This window comes from Equus caballus, chromosome 1 (genome assembly GCF_041296265.1).
Source record: "Equus caballus isolate H_3958 breed thoroughbred chromosome 1, TB-T2T, whole genome shotgun sequence".
Classification (NCBI taxonomy): domain Eukaryota; kingdom Metazoa; phylum Chordata; class Mammalia; order Perissodactyla; family Equidae; genus Equus; species Equus caballus.
The window spans coordinates 57,292,427-57,314,622 of record NC_091684.1 but is presented as its reverse complement, the minus strand read 5'-3'; the positions used below and the strand labels follow the sequence as shown (position 1 = coordinate 57,314,622).

The 22,196-nt window shown below is 35.1% G+C and overlaps 1 protein-coding gene across 17 annotated transcripts in view; it reads left to right on the top strand.

Moving 5' to 3' along the window:
• The window catches only part of HERC4 (HECT and RLD domain containing E3 ubiquitin protein ligase 4), a 140,992-nt gene that overhangs the window by 104,700 nt on the left and 14,096 nt on the right, over window positions 1-22,196 (top strand). For 9 of the 17 annotated variants that reach the window (XR_011422836.1, XR_011422830.1, XR_011422831.1 and 6 more), the window contains 4 exons: window positions 7,188-7,286; window positions 8,659-8,826; window positions 9,059-9,202; window positions 21,526-21,692. Coding sequence is in view for 8 of the 17 variants with exons in the window: in XM_001503581.5 (XP_001503631.1) it covers window positions 7,188-7,286; window positions 8,659-8,826; window positions 9,059-9,202; window positions 21,526-21,692 (578 nt within the window). In the remaining 9 variants the exon portion in view is untranslated. Of the gene's footprint in view, window positions 1-5,063; window positions 5,088-7,187; window positions 7,287-8,658; window positions 8,827-9,058; window positions 9,203-21,525; window positions 21,693-22,196 lie in introns of all 17 variants that reach the window. The other 8 variants (XR_011422837.1, XR_011422828.1, XR_011422822.1 and 5 more) reach the window with 1 other exon arrangement.

Genomic DNA, 22,196 nt, shown 5'->3' with positions numbered 1-22,196 from the left:
GTTAATGACAGGGATACATTCTTCTTTTTTTTATTTTTTATATTCATTGAGTTAATGATAGGTTACAATCTTGTGAAATTTCAGTTGTACATTAATGTTTGTCATTCATGTTGTAGGTGCACCACTTCACCCTTTGTGCCCACCCCCCACCCCACCTTTCCCCTGGTATCCACTAAACTGTTCTTAGTCCACGTTTTTAAATTCCTCATATGAGTGGAGTCATACACAGATTATCCTTCTCTAGCTGGCTTATTTCACTTAACATAATTCCCTCAAGATCCATCCATGTTATTGCAAATGGAATGATTTTGTTCTGTTTTGCAGCTGAGTAGTATTCCATTGTATATATGTACCACATCTTCTTTATCCATTCGTCTGTTGATGGGCACTTAGGTTGCTTCCATGTCTTGGCTATTGTAAATAATGCTGCAATGAACATTGGGGTACATAGGACTTTTTGGATTGCTGACTTCAAGCTCTTTGGATAAATACCCAGTAGTGGGATGGCTGGATCGTATGGTAGTTCTATTTTTAATTTTTTGAGGAATCTCCATACTGTTTTCCATAGTGGCTGTACCAGTTTGCATTCCCACCAGCAGTGTATGAGGGTTCCTTTTTCTCCACAACCTCTCCAACATTTGTTACCATTAGTTTTAGATATTTTTGTCATTCTAACGGGTGTAAGGTGATATCTTAGTGTAGTTTTGATTTGCATTTCCCTGATGATCAGCGATGATGAGCATCTTTTCATGTGCCTATTGGCCATCTGTATATCTTCTTTGGAGAAATGTCTGTTCATGTCGCCAGCCCATTTTTTGATCGGGTTGTTTGATGTTTTGTTGTTGAGTTGTGAGAGTTCTTTATATATTATGGATATTAAGCCTTTGTCAGATATATGACTTGCAAATATTTTTTCCCGGTTAGTGGGTTGTTTTTTTGTTTCAATCCTGTTTTCATTTGCCTTGAAGACGCTCTTTAGTCTGATGAAGTCCCCTTTGTTTATTCTTTCTATTGTTTCCCTTCCCTGAGAAGGCATTTTGTCCAAAAAGATCCTTTTAATACTGATATCAAAGAGTGTACTTCCTACATTTTCTTTAAGAAGCCTTATGGTTTCAGGTCTCACCTTTAGGTCTTTGATCCACTTTGAGTTTATTTTGGTGAATGGTGAAAAAGAATGGTCAATTTTCATTCTTTTACATGTGGCTTTCCAGTTTTCCCAGCACCATTTGTTGAAAAGACTTTCTTTTCTCCATCGTATGCCCTCAGCTTCTTTGTCAAAGATAAGCTGTCCATAGATGTGTGGTTTTATTTCTGGGCTTTCAATTCTGTTCCATTGATCTGTGCACCTGTTTTTGTACCAGTACCATGCTGTTTTGATTACTGTAGCTTTGTAGTATGTTTTGAAGTCAGGGGTTGTGATGCCTCCCGTTTTGTTCTTTTTTCTCAGGATTGCTTTAGAAATTCGGGGTCTTTCGTTGCCCCATATGAATTTTAGGATTCTTTGTTCTAATTCTGTAAAGAATGTCATTGGGATTCTGATTGGGATGGCGTTGAATCTGTAGATTGCTTTAGGTAGAACGGACATTTTAACAATGTTTATTCTTCCAATCCATGTACATGGAATGACTTTCCATCTCCTTATGTCGTCATCCAATTCTCTCAGAAAGGCCTTGTAATTTTCATTATATAGGTCCTTCACTTCCTTATTTAAATTTACCCCAAGGTATTTTATTCTTTTTGTTGCGATTGTGAATGGTATTGTGTTCCTGAGTTCTTGTTCTGTTAGTTCGTTATTGGAGTATAGAAATGCTCCTGATTTATGCAAATTGATTTTGTACTCTGCAACTTTGCTGTAGTTGTTGATTACTTCTAAGAGTTTTCCAATGGATTCTTTGGGGTTTTCTATATATAAGATCATGTCGTCTGCAAACAGCGAGAGTTTCACTTCTTCCCTCCCTATTTGCATTCCTTTTATTCCTTTTTCTTTCCTGATTGCTCTGGCCAGGACCTCCAGTAGTATGTTGAATAAGAGTGGTGTTAGAGTTCATCCCTGTCTTGTTCCTGTTTTCAGGGGGATGGCGTTCAGTTTTTGCCCATTGAGTATGATGTTGGCTATGGGTTTGTCATATATGGCCTTTATTATGTTGAGGTAGTTTCCTTCTATGCCCATTTTGTTTAGAGTTTTTATCATAAACGGCTGTTGGATCTTGTCAAATGCCTTCTCTGCATCTATTGAGATGATCATGTGGTTTTTATTCCTCAGTTTGTTGATGTGGTATATCACGTTGATTGATTTGCGGATGTTGAACCATCCGTGTGTCCCTGGTATGAATCCCACCTGATCATGATGTATGATCCTTTTGATGAATTGCTGAATTCTGGTTGCCAAAATTTTGTTTAGAATTTTTGCATCTATGTTCATCAGTGATATTGGCCTGTAGTTCTCTTTTTTTGTGGTGTCCTTGTCAGGTTTTGGTATCAGCCTGATGTTGGCCTCATAGAATGTGTTAGGAAGTGCTCCATCTTCCCTAAGATTTTGGAATAGCTTGAAAAGGATAGGTATTAAATCCTCTCTGAAAGTTTGGTAGAATTCCCCAGAAGGACAGGGATACATTCTGAGAAAGTGTTAGGTGATTTCGTTGTTGTACAAACATCATAGAATTTACTCACACAAACCTAGATAGTGTAGCCAACTACACACCTAGGTTGTACGGTACTAATCTTACCGTCGTCATATGTCCAGTTCATCATTGACCAAAACATTGTTATGCAGCCCATGACTAGTCTGTTTTCTTTTCTCGAGTTTTCCACATGTCCCATTTTTCATATTCCTTCCACCTCACTTCTGTCTCTACAATCAAACCTATGTTCTGGGGCCAGCCTGGTGGTGTAGTGGTTAAGCTCCACGTGCTCCACTTCAGCAGCCCAGGGTTTGTGGGTTCAGATTCCCCAGTGCAGACTAACACCACTCATCAGCCATGCTGTGGTGGCGACCCACATACAAAAAAAAAAGGAAAATAACTAGAGGAAGATTGGCCACAGATGTTACCTCAGGGCAAATCTTCCTTAGCAAGAAAAACCCCAAAAACAACAACAACACAAACCTATGTTCTGTTTTCATATGGTTTAGTCACACTGTAAATTCTAACATAATCTTATTGACTTCCCCAATGCATAATGATATGCATAGCACCTTTATCTATTTACATGTAGCAGTAAAAAGTACTGTGTATATTGTTGTATTATTTACTTAAGAATAAAATCCATCTCCCATGATATAGACTTCCTTGATATCTAGTATAGTTATCAAGCAGGCCATATTAGTAGTCAGAAAATATCGAAAGGTGTCTCTTTGCTTTTTCAGACTTTCTTGGTAGTAATAGCCCTTTAAAAATGTCCCACAAGATATACTATAAAAGGATTTCAGATGTTCTTGTTAAATTGCTTTCAAGTTAAACTGAGTGTAATATAAAAGGCTCCTTCTGCAGAACAGCTTCTAAGTACATTCTTCTTGTTAACCCTGCCAGTAGGGGAACTTATGTAGTGATAACTTGGTACTCTGAATTTTTTTGAAAGAAACTATCTCAGAATAGGATTTGTAGAGTCATATTTTGCTTGTGCTTATACTGCTTTGGCTTTGTTTAGCACAGTATAGTGAGAGAACCATAAGTCTTTGGTGATATCCTAAAGCCTCCGGTGATTCCCCGCGAGGTATCCAAGAATTTAGCTGTCGATGAAGTTAGAGGGAACAGTCCACACAAGACTGCCCTCACTTCTGATACCAATTGCAAGTTTGAGGGGTTTCCCCAAACCACCCTCAAGTTCAGTAATTGCTACAAACCCTCACAAAATTCACTGGAAACTATTATACTGACATTTACAGTTTATTACAGGGAGAGGATACAGATTAAAATCAGCCAAGGGAAGAAGGACCTAGAGTGGAGTCTGGGAAAGGTACCAAAAGCAGAGCTTCTGTTTTTCATCTCCCTGTTAACTCAGGGATGAGTTACTTTCCCAGCATCCATGTGTAGCAGTACAGAGTATTGCCAACCAAGGGAGCTTACTGAGCGTTGGTGCCCAGAGTTTTTATTGCTGCTCAGTCACATACTGCCCATGTGGCTGACCTTTAGTCTCCAGATCTTCTGGAGGCAGAATTGATAACTGTATGGCCCAGAGTCCCCAGGCAAAGACACTCCTGTGAGGCATGACATTCCAGAGGCCTATAGGTCACCTCCCAATAGCTGAGTGCAAAGCTAGACCTCTCTTTGGATAAGATTAATTCCTCACTATACAAGATACCATCTGCAAATTTGGTAACATATTTTTGGAGATTCTAGCACTTTATACCCTGAGCATATGTGGAAGTTTTCTACAAGAAAGTGTACTTTTCTGTTCAATGAAGTGGTAAGCTTTCATTATAATTTCTGTTATTATTTCCTTCATAAATATCTCTCTCTTTTCATTTCTTCTTTCTACTTAGCATTCCCTGTGCCCTATCCTGTGCTTTCTATTTGAAGCTAATTCACTGTTAAAGAACCTTAATATAAAATACCTTATGTTTCGCTGTTTCTCTGCCCAATAAAAACAACCTGTGGCTTATTTTCCTCACTTTGTTTCCATATAACATTTTAATCTACTAAACACTTTTCAAACATTTTGTCAAGATTAACCAAGTCATAAAGTCTGAGGAATATTTTCTGCATTTTCCAGATGGGAAAACTGAGCCATAAAATTAGTTCAAGACCAAGTTAGGCTTAGGATTAGTTTCCCTCTTTTCTACCTAAATTCTCCACATGGGGTGCTTAGTTGCTGAAACCAAATTTCATTATGTTTAAGGATAATTTTATGATCACAAGATATCTGAAACAAAGGTCTTATATTTGTACATCTATAAGGTGCATGTGGAAAGGGTAAATTTTGTTGTAGATGTATTTTGGTCTACTACATTAATTCAATATTCTGTAGCAAAATATATGAAATGCTACTTTGAATAGAAATAGTTAAATTTGGACACTAACATTGCTCTTTCCTCATTATTGTTACATTCTGCACTGCTGTTTTAGGATGTCAACCATGGATTAACTGAGGTAAGTTTGGTGTAATAAAGTCTCACATTCAGAGTAAGATATACTCCGTTTTGTCTTAAGTGATAGGAGAGCCAGAGGTTCCTCTTTTGTGTAACTTTGCTATATATGTAATTATTTTTAAAAATGAGTGTATAGAAATTGCCCTATATAACATTTCAGAGGAATTTTCTGAAGAAAATTAAAACTTCTGTTTTAGTTAACATTATACCTATATGATGCCTTTCGATAATACTTACTTTAAAATAATTCCTATCCTCCTACAGTCTTCCAGTATAAAATTTAATAATTTGTCCTCACAGTATAAGAAAGCAAACTTTTAAAATTCTACCAATGCCTACCCAATAAGGCAGAAATATTTTATATTAGAGAAGTAAAAGATCTTCAGTTTTTAAGCTTATAATCGATACTTGAAATAGTCATAAAATTAAATAAACTCTTTCGATATGATCGTCTTCCTCACTTTGTCTAGTGTACTATTTTAATACATAAAGTTCTAGCACTTTGCCTTACATAATCAACAACTCTAAACCCCCTTTTTAACACTTGGGAATGTTGTGATGCTTCTTTTATACTTCTGTAATAGACTTTAGGTTTTGTTGTTTTGCTTTGCCTTGCTTTTTTCCCAGCACTTGAACCAATGAACCATTTAGAGTTAGCTTTAAATTATAGGCCTAACATTGTTTGCTTCCTCATCCTCGAATAGAAGTAGCACATAGGATTATGAAATCATAGAGTTTTGGAGCCAAAGGAGACTTTAGAAATCACCTCTGTTTTTTTTGTGTTTCAGAGTAGTAAAATGACTTTCTGTCATCAGTAGCTAGTTAGTGACATAAATACAGGATGGAGGTAAAAATTGTTATATGAACAACAGTGAAGAATGATGATTTACTGTATGGTTAATATAACTCAGCATGTTGTCTATATGTTGAGAACAAAGGGTTGATAGTCTTGTATTCTGTACTGATTGGGCACTATTGGATTATTTTGTTTGTTTTTGGTAGCCATAGTTAAGAGATACTTAGACAAGTTGAAATACATTTAAAAGAAGGCAGTTAGGGTGGAGCAGAGCTGGAAACCATATTATTTTCAGAATGGCTAGAAAAACTGGGAATGTTTAACGTGGAAAAAAGACAACCTAGGGAGAGCATGAGGACTTGAAATACTTGAACTGTATACACTTCCCTGCAGGGGTAAGATAGAGACTAAAATTCAAAACCAAGTGATGTATAGAAATTCAGATTCAGACTTAATGTAAAGAACTTTCTAAGCTAACTTAAAAAGAAGTAGATTGTTTCATGGTGTGTTAAGTCTTCTCTGGAAGCCATTATAGCAGGGGCTCTGTGTCAGGGCTGGCACAAAAATATTGCCTTATTGGGTGGATGGTAGGAATAAATCCTCCTCCAACTTCAAGAATCTGTAACTGGTAATTCTTAGCTCTTTGTATTTTTCTCCACTTTTAAATGCTTAGAAATCAATCTCTGCATTACTTGCTAGGATTAATAATTGTCTGTAAGGTGACTAATGTCTGATAATGGTGATAATAGATCAGTTCTCCCAACTTTAAAGATTGACAGAGAATACTACTACTAGTGGTGCTTATTTTGTATGTTAAATGAATGAACAGATTGTTGGGCTCATAATAATGTTGGCACCCTAATGGCAGACAGTAAATATCTATTAAAAGAATGAATAAGCAGATTGCTTATTATTGGTCTCAGTTGCTAGAGTAGTAGCCCTAACATATAAGACATGGGTACTGTATTTAACATAGGAACCCCCAATTTTGGCATAAATTTGCAACCTAATTCACTGAAACGTAGAGTAACGTATGTTAAGCAAAAGATACTTGTTATTTATAATTTTATGGATTCTCAGTATGCAGTTCCCTCCTAAAATTGGGAATTGGGGTTATTCGTATGCCTCATCTAATTATCAGTAAAAATTCTGTATTTGAAATAAGCAGTGTGTTTTATTTATGACTCCTGAATGACACACAAGTAAATAAACCAAGAATATGATCAGCTTTACAAGAAATGACAGTACCTACAAGTAATATGTCACAAACCAGTTTGTACTCATAAGTTAATTTTTTATTTCCAGTTGGCAGATATCCCTGTTACAATCTGCACATATCCATTTGTATTTGATGCCCAAGCAAAAACTACTCTGTTACAAACAGATGCAGTCTTACAGATGCAGGTAAAATATTATGTAATACTAATTTGATTTGAAAGTGGTTTTTGAATTGTTTGTGTGATGTTTTTATAAAGTAAATATTTGAAACTTGCCTATAATCGGTAATCTCTGAGGACATTTTGTACCTTTGTGGGTTGTCTTTTGCAAAGATGGAAGTGACTAGAGGTGAGGATATTAAAGTAGGAGGCGTTTGATCACTTGTTAGGAAGAGGATATGAAATTTCCTTGAAAAAAATTTTAGTAATAAATAAAGATTTTCCTGAGGTTGGTCTCTTCCTCCCTCTCCTTTCTCCCCTCTAGCCCCTCCATTTTATGTTGAGCGTTCTTTCATTTATAATGAAAGATTTTTAAAACTAGTTTACATTATGACTTTGAAGGGCTACAGTAGGTTCACTTTATCATTTGAACCTGTAAATTAGAAAGTTTTTGAGTTTCTTCCTCTGGTATTGAATATCTAGAGGCTGAGGACTAAGAGAAATATGAGAAGAGACCTTGGGCACTTAATAATTCTAAAAATGCTTTAAAAAATTAAAGCCTATCCAATTTTTTTTTATTAATGTTATGATAAATTACAACCTTGTGAGATTTCAGTTGTACATTTTTGTTAGTCATGTTGTGAAAGCCTATCCAATTTTGATAGCTATTTTCATTCCTTTAAAATAAATGCATTTGATATTCTAAATCCCTCCAAATATTTAAATAGTAATACTAGAGGGGATTTTAGAGATGTGCTTTATTTCCATTTTCATCAACAGAAGAAATAAATATTTTTGTTGTTTTCTATAGTAACAGCTAGTAAACCGCTTTTTTGGCTGTCTTTGTCAAAACAGTAAGTTAATCACTTGGTGCTTTTAATATGGGATATTCCATTTTATAACAAGAACACAGGGAAAACCATAGGAAAAGAATAGAGCTTTAAATGGTAAAAACCAAATGCTTGGTTTGTGAGTGCATATGGTGATCACTCTACTAGATCAGAATTTCAATAATACCTTCTTAGCCAGGCTGTTCCTTATTCCCTTCAGAGGTTTGTTTTAATGCTGTTTCCTTTTTCTCGTCACTCTCCATCCCAATTACATTTTGAGAAACAACAGTGTTCAGATTTATCACTATTATTATAGTTCCATGCGTACTTAATGGTATCATTTGTCATACATTAATATAAAAATACTCAAATTTAAAATTATTTATGCTCAGAACATAGTTAAGTTCTTTTGCTGTACTAAATCCTGTTAGGTGCTATGTGAATTCAGTAGTCTAAGAATTATTATAGGAATTATAGCATATCTATAATTAATACATAGGGGTTAGTTTATTCAGTCACAATAGCTTCTTTATAGCATTGCTATTAAAATTTTAATCTTTTGTTTTCTAGATGGCTATTGACCAGGCCCACAGACAGAATGTCTCCTCTCTTTTTCTCCCAGTGATTGAATCTGTGAATCCCTGCTTAATTCTAGTGGTGCGCAGAGAAAATATTGTAGGAGATGCAATGGAAGTCCTTAGGAAAACAAAGAATATAGACTACAAAAAGCCGCTCAAGGTAATGTGACATTTTCTATTGTATGATTAGGACGTTTATTCAGGAAATATGTTTAAAGTTTTTCTGTTTGTTTTCAGTGTATCTTTGAAACTTAGTAAATAAAATTATATACTCTTGAATTTTTTTAAACTATTAACTGCTGAGCATTTATTCATTATTAATACCAAATTATAGGGTCTCCAGAATATGCTTTCATTTCTTTGCATTCAGTGTTTGCATTATGCTATTTTAGGTTATATTTGTTGGAGAAGATGCTGTTGATGCAGGAGGGGTACGCAAAGAATTTTTCTTGCTCATCATGAGGGAATTACTGGATCCTAAATATGGCATGTTTAGATATTATGAAGATTCACGACTCATTTGGTTTTCTGATAAGGTAAAAAGTCCAGCCATCTAAAATACTTACCTGTATATGTATATAGCTATTATGTATCAAGTAAATAAAAGAGTTACTACTGGATTTCCAACTTATTTTATTCAGAGATCTGCTTTATTACAATTTGAAAATTACAGACTTTTGGATTTGGACTCACTTAAACAGATTAATGCTTATCACACTTTTCAAATTAGCAAAATAAATTAAGTAGTGGTCAGCCTGAAAATAATGTTGACTGTTCCTTCTGTTGATTTAGATTTGAAGGTTGAATAATAATTATCAGGTAAACTTTTCTTCTGAGAAAACTTAATTTATCATTAGGGATCATTGATTTCTCTACCTTAATCATTTAGGGCACAGGTAACTACTCAGCAAACTACAGTCCAAGAGCTAAGTTCTTCCCAGCACTTACTTTTGTAAATAAAGTCAAGCCTCCTCTTTACCTGTTGGTCATGGCTGATTTCTAGCAACAGGTAGCAGAGGCAAAGTTGAGTAGTTACTGCAGAGAACCGATGGCCAACAAAGCCTGAAATATTTACCATCTGTCCCTTTACAAAAGAAGTTTGCTGACCCCTGAGTTAGAGACTGTAAGTGAAATGGATGGCTCAGTTTGTAGAACCCTGAGTTGAAAGAAATTTGAATAGAATATTTATGATTGGTTCTAAAAACCTTGATGTATTATTTGTTCATTCTTCCAGGAGGCTCGCTGTCCTTTGTGGTATCAGCAGTCATTGATGATCAGTGCCTGAGCTCATTAATTTAATAGGATTTGCAAAATGGCACTACTCTAATTCTACCATTTCTTTTGCTTGGATACTTCTGTGTAGAGAAATTTCCCCATATCTACTATTTGATTCCTTGTAATACAGTTCATATGGGAAAGAATTTTCTCTCTTCAGTTACCAGTTTTTCAAAAGAATGAATATGTTCATTAGCATACTCCAGTGCTGACAATTCATTTTTTGGTTTTGTTTTCAAATACTATTATATATTCATGGATTTAAACATATTTGATGTTTTTCAAATCATTGAAGTTATCATCTTTATTGATGTCATGGTATCCCATCTTTGTCCAGAGAGAGCTCTTCAAATTGGCATCTGAGTCGTTTTGACACAACCTCAGTACTCTTTGGTTACTTCCTTGCTACCTGGTGTACTTGGTATAATAAAATGTTCCAGACTTATACAGTTACTACCAGAACATTTCATCACCTCAAAAGGAAACCTGTGGGGCTGACCCTGTGGCCTAGTGGTTAAGTTTGACGTGCTCTGCCTCAGTGGCCTGGGTTCAGTTCCTGGGGGTGGACCTCCACCACTTGTCAGCAGCCGTGCTGTGGTGGTGACTCACATACAAAATAGAGGCAGACTGGCACAGATGTTAGCTCAGAGCCAATCTTCCTCAAGGAAAAAGAGGAAGATTGGCAACAGATGTTAGCTCAGGGCCAATCTTCCTCAGCAAAAAAAAAAAAGAAAAAAGAAAAAAGAAAAGGAAAAAAAACCTGGACACATTAAACAGTTACTGCCCACTTCCTTCTCCCTCCAGCCCCTGACAACTACTACTCTACTATCTGTCTGTCTAGGTTTGTCCATTCTTGATATTTGATCTAAATGGAATTGTATAATATGTGGCCTTTTGTGTCTGGCTTCTTTCACTTAGCATAATGTTTCCAAGGTTCATCCATGTTGTACCATGTATCACTACTACATTCCTTTTTTATAGCTGAATAATATTCCATTGTTTTGGCTATACTGCCTTTTGTTTATCCATTCATCAGTTGATGGACATTTAAGTTGTTTACCTCTTTTGGTGGAATATTGTCAATAGTGCCACTATAGACACTCACATACAAGTTTTTGTTTGCACACTGTTTGTGGTTATTTTGGGTAAATACCTAGGAATGGAATTGCTGGGTCATATGATAGTTGTTCGGCTTTTTGAGAAAACACAAAACTATTTTCTGCAATGGCTGTACCATTTTATGTTCCCATCAGCAGTATATGAGGATTCCAGTTTCTCCACATACATCCTGGCCAACATTTGCTATTTTCTTTTTTTTTTCTTTTTTATTATGTATTTTAAAATATGTTTTATTTATATATTTGTGTCTTACTATAGTGGGTGTGAAGTTGTATCTCACTGTGGTTTTGATTGCCTTTCCCTAAGGGCTAATGATGTGCTTCTTTGGCTGTTTGTATATCTTCTTTAGCAAAATGTCTTTTTTAAGTCCTTTGCTCATTTTTTAATTGGCTTCACTTTTTGTTGTAGAGTTTTTAGAATTCTTTGTATATTCTGGATACTAGATTCCTAACAAATATATTATTTACAAATATTGTCTCCCATCCTATGTGATGTCTTTTCACTTTCTTGATAATGTCCTTTGATACAAAAGTTGTTCTTTAAAAAAATTATTTTATTGAGGTCACATTGGTTTATAACGTTGTATAAATTTCAGCTTATAAATTATTATATTTCAGCTTCTGTATAGACTGCACCGTGTTCATCACCAAAAGTCTAGCTGCCGTATGTCACCATAGATCTGTGTCTCTTTACCCCTTTTGCTCTCCCCCACCCCTTTCCTCTGATAACCACCAGTCTGTTCTCCTTATCTATGTATGTCTGTGTTTATCTTCCACATATGAGTGAAATCATATGGCATTTGTCTTTCTCTGTTTGACATACTTCGCTTAGCGTAATACCCTCAAGGTCCATCTATTTTGCTGCAGATGGCACAATTTCATCTTTTTTAGATCTGAGTAGTATTCCATTGTAGAGAGAGATATATATATATATATACACCACATCTTCTTTAACCATTCGTCCATTGGTGGGCACTCGGGTTGCTTCCAAGTCTCAGCTATTGTGAATAATGCTGCAGTGAACATAGGGGTGTGTATGTCTTTTCCAATTAGTGTTTTCATGTTCTTTGGATAAATACTTAGAAGTGGAATAGCTGGATCAGTAGATATTTCTATTTTTAATTTTTTGAGAAATCTTCATACTGTTTTCCATAGTGGCTGTACCACCAGCAGTGTATGAGGGTTCCCTTCTCTCCATATCCTCTCCAACACTTGTTATTTCTTGTCTTTTTAATAATAGCCATTTTGACAGATGTGAGGTGATATCTCATTGTGGTTTTAATTTGCATTTCCCTATTAGTGATGTTGAACATCTTTTCATGTGCCCGTTGGCTATCCATATATCTTCTTTGGAAAAATGTCTTTATATATCCTCTGCCCATTTTTCAATTGAGTGGTTTGTTTTTTTGTTGTTGAGTTGTGTGAGTTCTCTATATATCTTTGAAATCAACCCCTTATTGGATATATGATTTGCAAATATTTTCTCCCAGTTGGTGGGTTGTCTTTTTGTTTTGTTGATGGTTTCTTTTGCCGTGGAGAAGTTTTTTAGTCTGATGTAGTCCCATTTGTTTATTTTTTCTTTTGTTTCCCTAGTCAAAGGATACAGAGTATTCAAAAAGATACTGTTAAGACCAGTGTCAAAGAGCCTGTTGCCTCTGTTTTCTTCTAGAAGTTTGATGGTTTCAGGTCTTAATTCAAGTCTTTAATCCATTTTGGGTTAATTTTTGTGTATAGTGTAAGATAATGATCTACTTTGATTCTTTTGCATGTGGCTGTCCAGTTTTCCCACCACCGTTTATTGAAGAGACTTTCCTTTCTCCATTGTATGTTCTTGGCTCCTTTGTCAAATATTAGTTGTCCATTGTTGTGTCATTGTTTTTATTTCTGGGCCTCAATTCTATTCCATTGATCTCTGTGTCTGTTTTTCTGCCAGTACCATGCTGTTTTAATTACTACAGCTTAGTAGTATATTTTTGAGTTCAGGGAGAATGATAACTCCAGCTTTGTTCTTTCTTCACAAGATTGCTTTGGCTATTCAGGGTCTTTTGTTGTTCTATATAAATCTTATAGTTCTTTGTTCTGTTTCTGTGAAGAATGTTGTTGGGATTCTGATTGGGATTGCATTGAATCTGTAGATTGCTTTAGGTAATCTAGACTTTTTAACTGTGTTTATTCCTCCAATCCATAAGCACAAAATCTTTCCATTTCTTTATGTCTTCTTTGGTTTCTTTCAATAATGTCTTAGAGTTTTCAGTATATAGGTCTTTCACCTCCTTGGTTAAATTTATCCGTACGTCTGTCATTCTTTTTGTTGCGATCATAAATGGGATTGTATTCTTGATTTCTTTTTCTGCTAATTTATTAGTGTGTAGAAATGCAACTGATTTTTGTAAGTTGATTTTGTACTCTGCAACTTTACCATATTCATTAATTATTTCTAATAGTTTTTTGTTGGATTCTTTAGGGTTTTGTATATATGGAATCATGTCATCCACAAGAGTGACAATTTTACTTCTTTCCAATTTGGATGCCCTGATGCATTTTATTTATTTTTCTTGCCTGGTTGCTCTGGCAAAACTTCTAATACTATGTTGAATAAGAGTGGCAAGCATACAAAAGTTGTACATTTTGAAGTCTTATTTTTTCTTTTGTTGCTTGTGCTCTTGGTCATACCTAAGAAACTGTTAACAACTTCAAGGTCATGAAGATTTACCCCTGAGTTTTCTTCTAAGAGTTTTATAGTTTTAGTTGTTACATTTAGGTCTTTGATCTATTTTGAGTTAATTTTTGTCTATGGTGTGAGGTAAGAGTTCAACTTCATTTTTTGCATGTGAATACCTAGTTGTCCTACCTTTGTTTGTTAAAGAGACTGTTCTTTCCTCATTGAATAATCTTGGCACCCTTGTCAAAAATTAATTGACCATGGGGCTGGCCCAGTGCTATAGTGATTAGGTTCACATGCTCCACTTCAGTGGCCTGGGGTTTGCCAGTTTGGATCCTGGGCTTGGACCTACACACTGCTCATCAAGCCATGCTGAGGCACCATCCCACATACAAAATAGAGGAAGATTGGCATAAATGTTTGCTCAGCAGCAATCTTCCTTAAGCAAAAAGAGGAAGATTGGCAACAGATGTTAGCCCAGGGCCAGTGTTCCTCACACACACACACAAAATTAATTGACTGTACATGTATGGATGTATTTCTGGACCCTCAGTTTTATTCCAGTGATATATATGTCTGTCCTTATGCCAGTACCACACTGTCTTGTTTACTGTACCTTTGTAGTAGGTTTTGAAATTGGAATGTGTGAGTCCTCTCACTTTGTCCTTCTCATTCAAGTTTGTTTTGACTATTAGCAGTCTCTTGCAATTCTGTATGAATTTTATAGTTAGCTTTTCTATTTCTGCAAAAAAGGCCATTGAGGTTTTGATAGAGAATGTGTTGAATCTGTAGATCAGTTTGAGAAATATTGCCATCTTAACAATGTGGTCTTCCAGTCCATGAACATGGGATGTGTTTCCATTTATTTAGGTCTTTAATTTCCTTCAGCAATGTTTTGTAGTGTGTACAAGTCTTACACCTCCTTGCTTAAATTAATTTCTAAGTATTTTGTTTATTTTGATGCTATTGTAAATGGAATTATTTTATTTTATTTTTGGTTTATTGCTAGTGTAGAGAAGAAATACAACTAATTTTTGTATGTTGGATCTTGTATCATGCAACTTTGCTGAATTCGTTTATTAGCCCTAATAGTTTATTTTGTGGATTCTTTAGGATTTTCTGTATACAAAATCATATCATCTAAAAATCCAATAGATTTAATTTTACTTCTTTCTTTACAATTGGGATACCTTTCTTTCTTTTTCTTCCCTGATTGCCCTAGCTGGAACTTCCAGTACACTATCAAATACAGGTGGTAAGAGTGGACAGGCTTCTCTTGTTCCTGATCTGAGCGGGATGGTTGCTGTGGGGTTTTATAAATTCCTTTTATCATGTTAAAGATGTTCCCTTCTATGCCTAGTTTGAATGTATTTTGTTGAGTATATTTATCATGAAAGAGTATTGGATTTTGCAAATGCGTTTTCTGCATCAGTTGAGATGATCATATGATTTCCTTCCTTCATTCCATTAATGTGTAATGTACTACACTGGTTGATTTTCTTGTGTTGAACCACTTTGCATTCCTGGGATAAATCTCACTTGGTCATGGTGTTGTAATCATTTTGATATGATGCTGGATTCAGCATGTTAGTATTCTGTTGATGGTTTTTCCATCCTTATTTGTAAAGACGGTCTGTAGTTTGCTTTTGTGTGTGTGTGCTGTCTTCGGCTTTGGTATCATGGTATTGCTGACCTCATAGAATGAATTAGGAACTGTTCCTTCCATTTCTTGAAAGAGTTTGAGAAGGACAGATTTTTGGTGATAATTCTTTAACTGTTTGGTAGAACTTTCTTGGAAGTTTTGTGATTAGCAATTGAATCTTGAATCTCTTTCCTGGTTAGTGTTTGTTTATTTGTTTTTTATTTTCTAGTTCTTCTAGTGTCAATTTGGTAGTTTTTATGTTTCTAGGAATTTGTCCATTTCATCTAATGGTTAGCTGTATTGTTGGCATACAGTTGCTCGTTGTATTCTCTTATAATCCTTTTTATTTCTGTAAGATTGATAGTAATGTCCCCACTTTCAATGCTGATTATAGTAATTTATCATCGTCTACATTAATTTATCATCTACAAATCCAGTAGATGTAATTTTATTTCTGTCATTACAGTTTTGATACCTTTATTTCTTTTTCTTGCCTAATTGCCCTGGCTAGAACTTTCTAGTACACTGTCAAATACCAGTGGTAACAGTGGACATGCTTCTCTTGTTCGGATGATTCTTCTCTCTTTTTCTCTTGGCCGTTCTAACTCAAAGTTTATCAATTTTGTTGATCTTTTAAAAGAATCAACTTTTGGTTTTGTTCCTTCTGTGTATTGTTTCCTGTTCTCTGTTTCATCTATCTCCACTTTAATCTTTATTATTTTTCTCCCTCTGCTAGTTTTGTGTTTAGCTTGCTCTTCTTTTTATAGCTCCTTAGGATATAAAGTTAGGTTATTGATTGGAGGGTTGTGTTGTTTTTATTTTTTGCTGAGGAAGATTGGCCCTGAGCTTACATCTGTACCAGTCTTCCTCTGTTTTGTATGTGGGGTGCTGCTACAGCAGGGCTTGATGAGCAGTGTGTAGGTCTGTGCCCAGGATCCGAGTCAGCAAACCCCAGGACACTGAAGCAGAGCACACAAACTTAACCACTATGCCACCATGCCAGCACCTTTCTTTTTTAATTTAGGTGTTTACGATTATAAATTTCCCTTGAACAGTGCTTTCCCTGCATCCCATGAGTTTTTTTAATGTTGTGTTTTCATTTTTTTTAAAGAAAGTTTTGTTTTTTAGATCGACCCTGAGTTGACATCTGTTACCAATCTTTTTTTTTCCTCTTCTTCTCCCCAAAGTCCCCTAGTACGTAGTTGTATATTCTAGTTGTAGGCCCTTTTAGTTCTGTTATATGGGATGCCACCTCAGCATGGCTTGATGAGTGGTGCTAAGTCTGTGCCCAAGATCCAAACTGGTGAAACCCTGGCTACTGAAGCAGAGCACGCAAAGTTAACCACTCAGCCATGGGGCTGCCCTTGTGTTTTCATTGTCATTAGTCTCTACGTATTTTCTGATTTCCCTTGTGATACCTTCTTTGACCCATTGGTTGTGTGTTTAATTTTCACCTTCGTGAATTTTTCCTATTTCCTTTAGTTATTGATTTCTAGTTTCACTTCATTATGGTCTGAGAAGATTTTTTAATGATTTTAGTCTTTTTAAAATTATTGAGACTTAATTTTGGGACCTAACATATGGTCTGTCCTGGAAAATGTTTCATATGCACTTGAGAAGAATGTGTATTCTGCTGTTGTTTGATGGAGTGTTCTATATCTCTTAGGTCTAGTGGTTTATAGTGGTGTGCAAATCCTCTTTATTGATTGATATTCTGTCTGATTATCCATTATTTAAAGTAGGGTTACTATTATTGTAGGACTGTATTTCTGCCTTCAGTTCTGTCAGTTTTTACTTTATATATTTTGAAGCTGTATTGTTAGGAGTATATATATTTGTAAATGTTACATCTTCTTGATGAATTGATGCTTTTATCCATATATCTTTGTCTCTTTTAACAATTTTTGTCTTAAAGTCTACTTTTGATATTAGTATAGCCATTCAGTTCTGCTTTGATTATTATTTACATGGAATATCTTTTTCCAAACTTTTACTTTCAACCTAATTGTGTCTTTGGATCTAAAGTGAGGCTTGTAGGTGGTATATAGCTGAATCATGTTTCTTTGTTTTCAGTCCGTTCTGCTGGTCTGTGCCTTTTGATTGCAGAATTTAACCCATGAACATTTAATGTCATTAGTGATAAGGAAGCACTTCTGCCATTGTGCTATTTGTTTTCTATATGTCATATTTTTCTTCTTCACTTCCTCCATTACTGCCTTTTTGTGTGTGTTTAATTGCTTTTTTCCTAGTTTATTGTTTTGATTCATTTCTCATTTTCTGTATGTATTTCTGTTATTTTTTTAGTAGTTGCTCTGAGGTTACAATTAACATCTTAAATTTATAACAATCTAGTTTGAATTAATACCAACTTAACTTCAATAGCATATAGAAACACTGCTCCTAGAACAGCTGTGTCCCTGCCTCTTTATTTTATCATCATAACTTATAGCTTTATACATTGTGTGTCCATTCATAGAGATTTATGATTATTTTATGCATTTTTCTTTTAAATCATATAGGGGAAAAAAAGAGGATTTACAAATCAAAAATACAATAATATTGATCTTTTTTTATTTTAGAGGAAGATTAGCCCTCAGCTAACATCTGCTGCCAATGCTCCTCTTTCTGCTGGGGAAGACTGGCCCTGAGCTAACATCTGTGCCTGTCTTCTTGTACTTTATATGTGGGACACCTACCACAGCATGGCTTGCCAAGTGGTGCCATGTCCACACCCAGGATCCGAACCAGCAAACCTGGGGCCACCGAAGCGGAATGTGTGCACTTAACCGCTGCGCCACAGGGCCGGCCTCTCATATTAAGTTTACCTGTGTAGCTGCTTTTACTAGAGTTCTTTATTTCTTCATATGGCTCTGAGTTAACTGTGTAGCATCCTTTCCTTTCAGCCTGATGGGCTTTAGCATTTCTTGTAAGATATAGGGAAGATCTGGTAGCAACAAACTCCCTCAGTTTTTCTTTATCTGAGATTTATTTCCTGGATATAGAATTCTTGCTTGACAGTTTTTTCTTTCAGCCCTTTAAGTATGTCATCCCACTGCCATTTGGCATGCATGGTTTCTGATTAGAAATGAGCTGTAAATCTCATTGAGGAGCATTACTACGTGATGAGTTGCTTCTCTTTTGCTACTTTTCATGCTCTCTTTATTATTGGCTTTCAGCACTTTGATTATAATGTGTCTGGATATGAATCTCGAGTTCATTGTGCTTGGAGTTTGTTGAGCTTCTTGGATGTTAGATGTATGTCCTTTATCAAATTTGGGAAGTTTTCAACCATTTCCTCAAATATTCTTTCTGCCTGTCTCTCTCTCTCCTCTCCTTCTGGGACTCTACTATTTGTATGATGGTACACTTGATAGTATCACAGGTCCCTTAGGCTCTGTTCATATTTCTTCATTCTTTTTTTCTTGCTCTTGTTCCTCAGAATGTATAATCTCAGTCAACGTATCTTCAGCTTTGCTAATTCTTTTTTCTGCTTGCTCAGATTTCCTCTTGTGCCCCTCTAGTGAATTTGTCATTTCAGTTATTATACTTTTCAGCTCCAGAATTTCTATTTGGTTCCTTTTCGTAATTTCTCTCTCTCTTTGTTGATATTCTGTATTTGATGAGACATTGTTATCCTGGTTTTCTTTAGTTATTTTTCCATGGTTTCCTTTAGCACTTTGAGCATATTTAAGACAGTTGATTTAAAGACTTCATCTAGTAAGTGCAATGGCTGGGCTTTCTCAGTGAAGACAGTTTATATTAATTTCTTCTTTTCTTGTGTGACTAGGCCATATTTTCTTCTTTCTTTGCATGCCTCATAAATTTTAATTGAATACTGGAAACTTTTTTTGTTTAACACAGTTTTTTGTTTCCCACAGTACCTCTTATTCCTCCAGGTGTCTTTTGTTTGTTTGTTTTGTCTTTTTTTTTGTGATCCTTGGCTGTTTTATTCATGTTTAAGAGTGTGACACTGAAAAGCTACCTAGATACTTTATGTGCATGGGCATGTACATTTATGATTTACAGGCCCCATTCATGGAGTGATTAGGTGAGGACCTTCCAAGGGGGAACCCTCAGGTGTCAGCATATGAAGGTTTTTTTACCCTTTGGATTTTCAGGAAAAGCTGTAACCCTGGCTGTCAGTGTTCCAGTAGTATTCCAAAACTAAGAAAGGGAAGCTAGAGTTCTCATTGTTCACTATACAGACCTTCATATGATCCCTTTGTTTTTAATGCGTCACCCTGACCATCAGCTGTCTCAGATTCCAGAGCTTCTTTGGCTTATCCTCTACAGAAAAGCAAAGGACTTTCTACCAAGCATCCTATTTTCAACCCCACTCTAATACCCTGAATTTCAGAGTCATGTTTTACAAAGTGAGCTAGCTGGGCTACCCCTACAGGTGTTGATTAGTACTTCCACTTCCTGAACCTGCAGCACAAATTAGCTTGTTTTTCATTGGCTTTCCCCCTACAAGCTTACTGATTCATTTTTTTCTGCTTTACCAAATCAGTTACCAGCCATCTGTCTATTTTTCATATTTTGTGTGGGGGGGTTTATACCATTTTTATTTCTTTATTCTTGTATAATGGGATTTCAGGAGGAAGAGAGATTAACACATTATTCAGTCTGCCCTCTTTAAGAAGGACTTTCTAAAGTTAAACACAATGTAGGACATCACAGAGGAAAAAGATTAATTTGACCACTGAAAAATGTGACATTTGTGCATAACAAAAACATAAAATTAAAAAGCATATAAGAGACTGGGATGTGAGTAACAAATATGACACAGGGTAATACCCCTAATATATGAGGAATTCAAGTACAAATATATAAGAAAACATTTGCCCCCAAAAGATAAATGGGCCAGGTACATGAAGAGGCATTTCACAAGCACACACAAATCCGTAGTTTTCAGTATCACTAATAGTCAAAAAAACATATACTAAAACAAGTTGTCATTTTTTAACTTAGAAATGTGTGTGTGTGTGTGTGTATGTATGATGAAAATGTGGAAAGATAGGCATTTTCCTGGACTAGAGATGGCGTTATAAACTGGAAGAAGTGTGGAGGAAGACAGTTTGGCAGTATGCTTAACTATCCTTGACTTAGAAATTCTTCCTTGCAAAGCAGAATTTCTCCTAAGGAAATCTTCTAAACTATGGACCAAATATATGCAAAAAAGATACCTATCTTATTTTGAATACTACTAACTGGTTAGAATAACTGACATTTATTGAGCCTTTACTGTGTGCTTCAGGACTGTGCTAAAAACATTTTATATACATTACCCCATTTAATCCTCGTACCCACTGTATGAGATATAAATACTGTTTTTATCTTTTAAAACACTAAGGCTAGATAGTGTATGAACCCGGTCTGGAGCCCTAGATCTAATAAAAAAATTTTTCTCTTTTACCATCATGCTCACAGAATTTTCTGTGACCATATATTACTTCTCTGAAGATAAAGGGAAATAAGCATTGTTTTCCATGTTTTAATAAGCTAAATGTCAAACTATAGTAAGTAAATAGTTAATATAGCAAACCATGATACTTTTATGTGATGTAATATGCAGCCATTAAAAATCATGTTCTGGAAGAGCATTTAATAACATAAGAAAATACTCATGTTGTAATTAGAAAAATGAGAAAACCTTTAATATGTTTTAAAATTATTTTTCTGAACTTACGGTAGATGGAAATACATAAAAATATTTTTAAATCATTGTTTCTGAGTGATTGGATTACAGATGTTTATTCATTTTCTTTTTTATGGTTATTTTCCAAATTTTGAATGTATACAGTTTTTTAAATCAGAAAAAACATTCTAGTGACCATTTCATTTATTAACTTAATGCTTAATGATGTGGAAATACTTGTATTCCTGGGGAACAAAGCCAGTTGTGAAGTTATATGTATGAACTCAGGTAGATTTCAGTTTTGTTTGTCTTGGAAAAGGCATTGGATTTGGAAATGTGCAAAAATACTAACAGTGATACTATTCCAAGAAGATAGGAATAAGCATGAACTTTTTTTCTTGTTATTCATTACTTTTTTCTGTATCTTCAAAACTTTCTACTACAAATATGTGTTTTTGTAATCAGAAAAAAATTAATGTTTCAACTTGGAGAACAACTTTACTTTTTTTCCCTTATATTTTTAGACATTTGAAGACAGTGATTTGTTCCACTTGATTGGTGTTATCTGTGGATTAGCAATTTATAATTTTACTATTGTGGACCTCCATTTTCCTTTGGCTTTATATAAGAAACTGCTGAAAAAGAAGCCATCCCTGGATGATTTGAAAGAACTGGTGCCTGATGTTGGGAGGTTAGTTGTAAAAAGAGGAAAGGGTGGGGTGCAGGATATAGGAAATGGGGAATGTACAGAAAGCCTTTCTTTCAGGAATAATTGCATTTTGTTGTTCTTGTTGAACTTCTGAAATAAACAAAAGCCCTTCTAATAAAGGAAAACCCATTGTGTTACTCAGATCCAAAATTTTCTACTGAAAGACTTATGTGTATAAAACCATTTGCTAAGTATTTAATGGTTTGACAATACTTTGCAAATATCAGATAATAAATTTAGGAAGGTAATGTTTCCTGAGAATAGTTAAGTGATTTATTTGGACTTCTAATTGTGATCACCTTTTTTCCTAGCTGGAATATGTAAAGTTTCTTTTTATTACTAAAATGGAATAAAAATTATATATAAATAAGGATAAATGTTGAAAATGGGTAGATAATTGCCTTTGTATTCAGAGGAAGAGATAAAAACCTTGGAGTGATTTCTTTTTTCTTCAGCATTGTTTATGTTTGCCATTGTACATCTTCC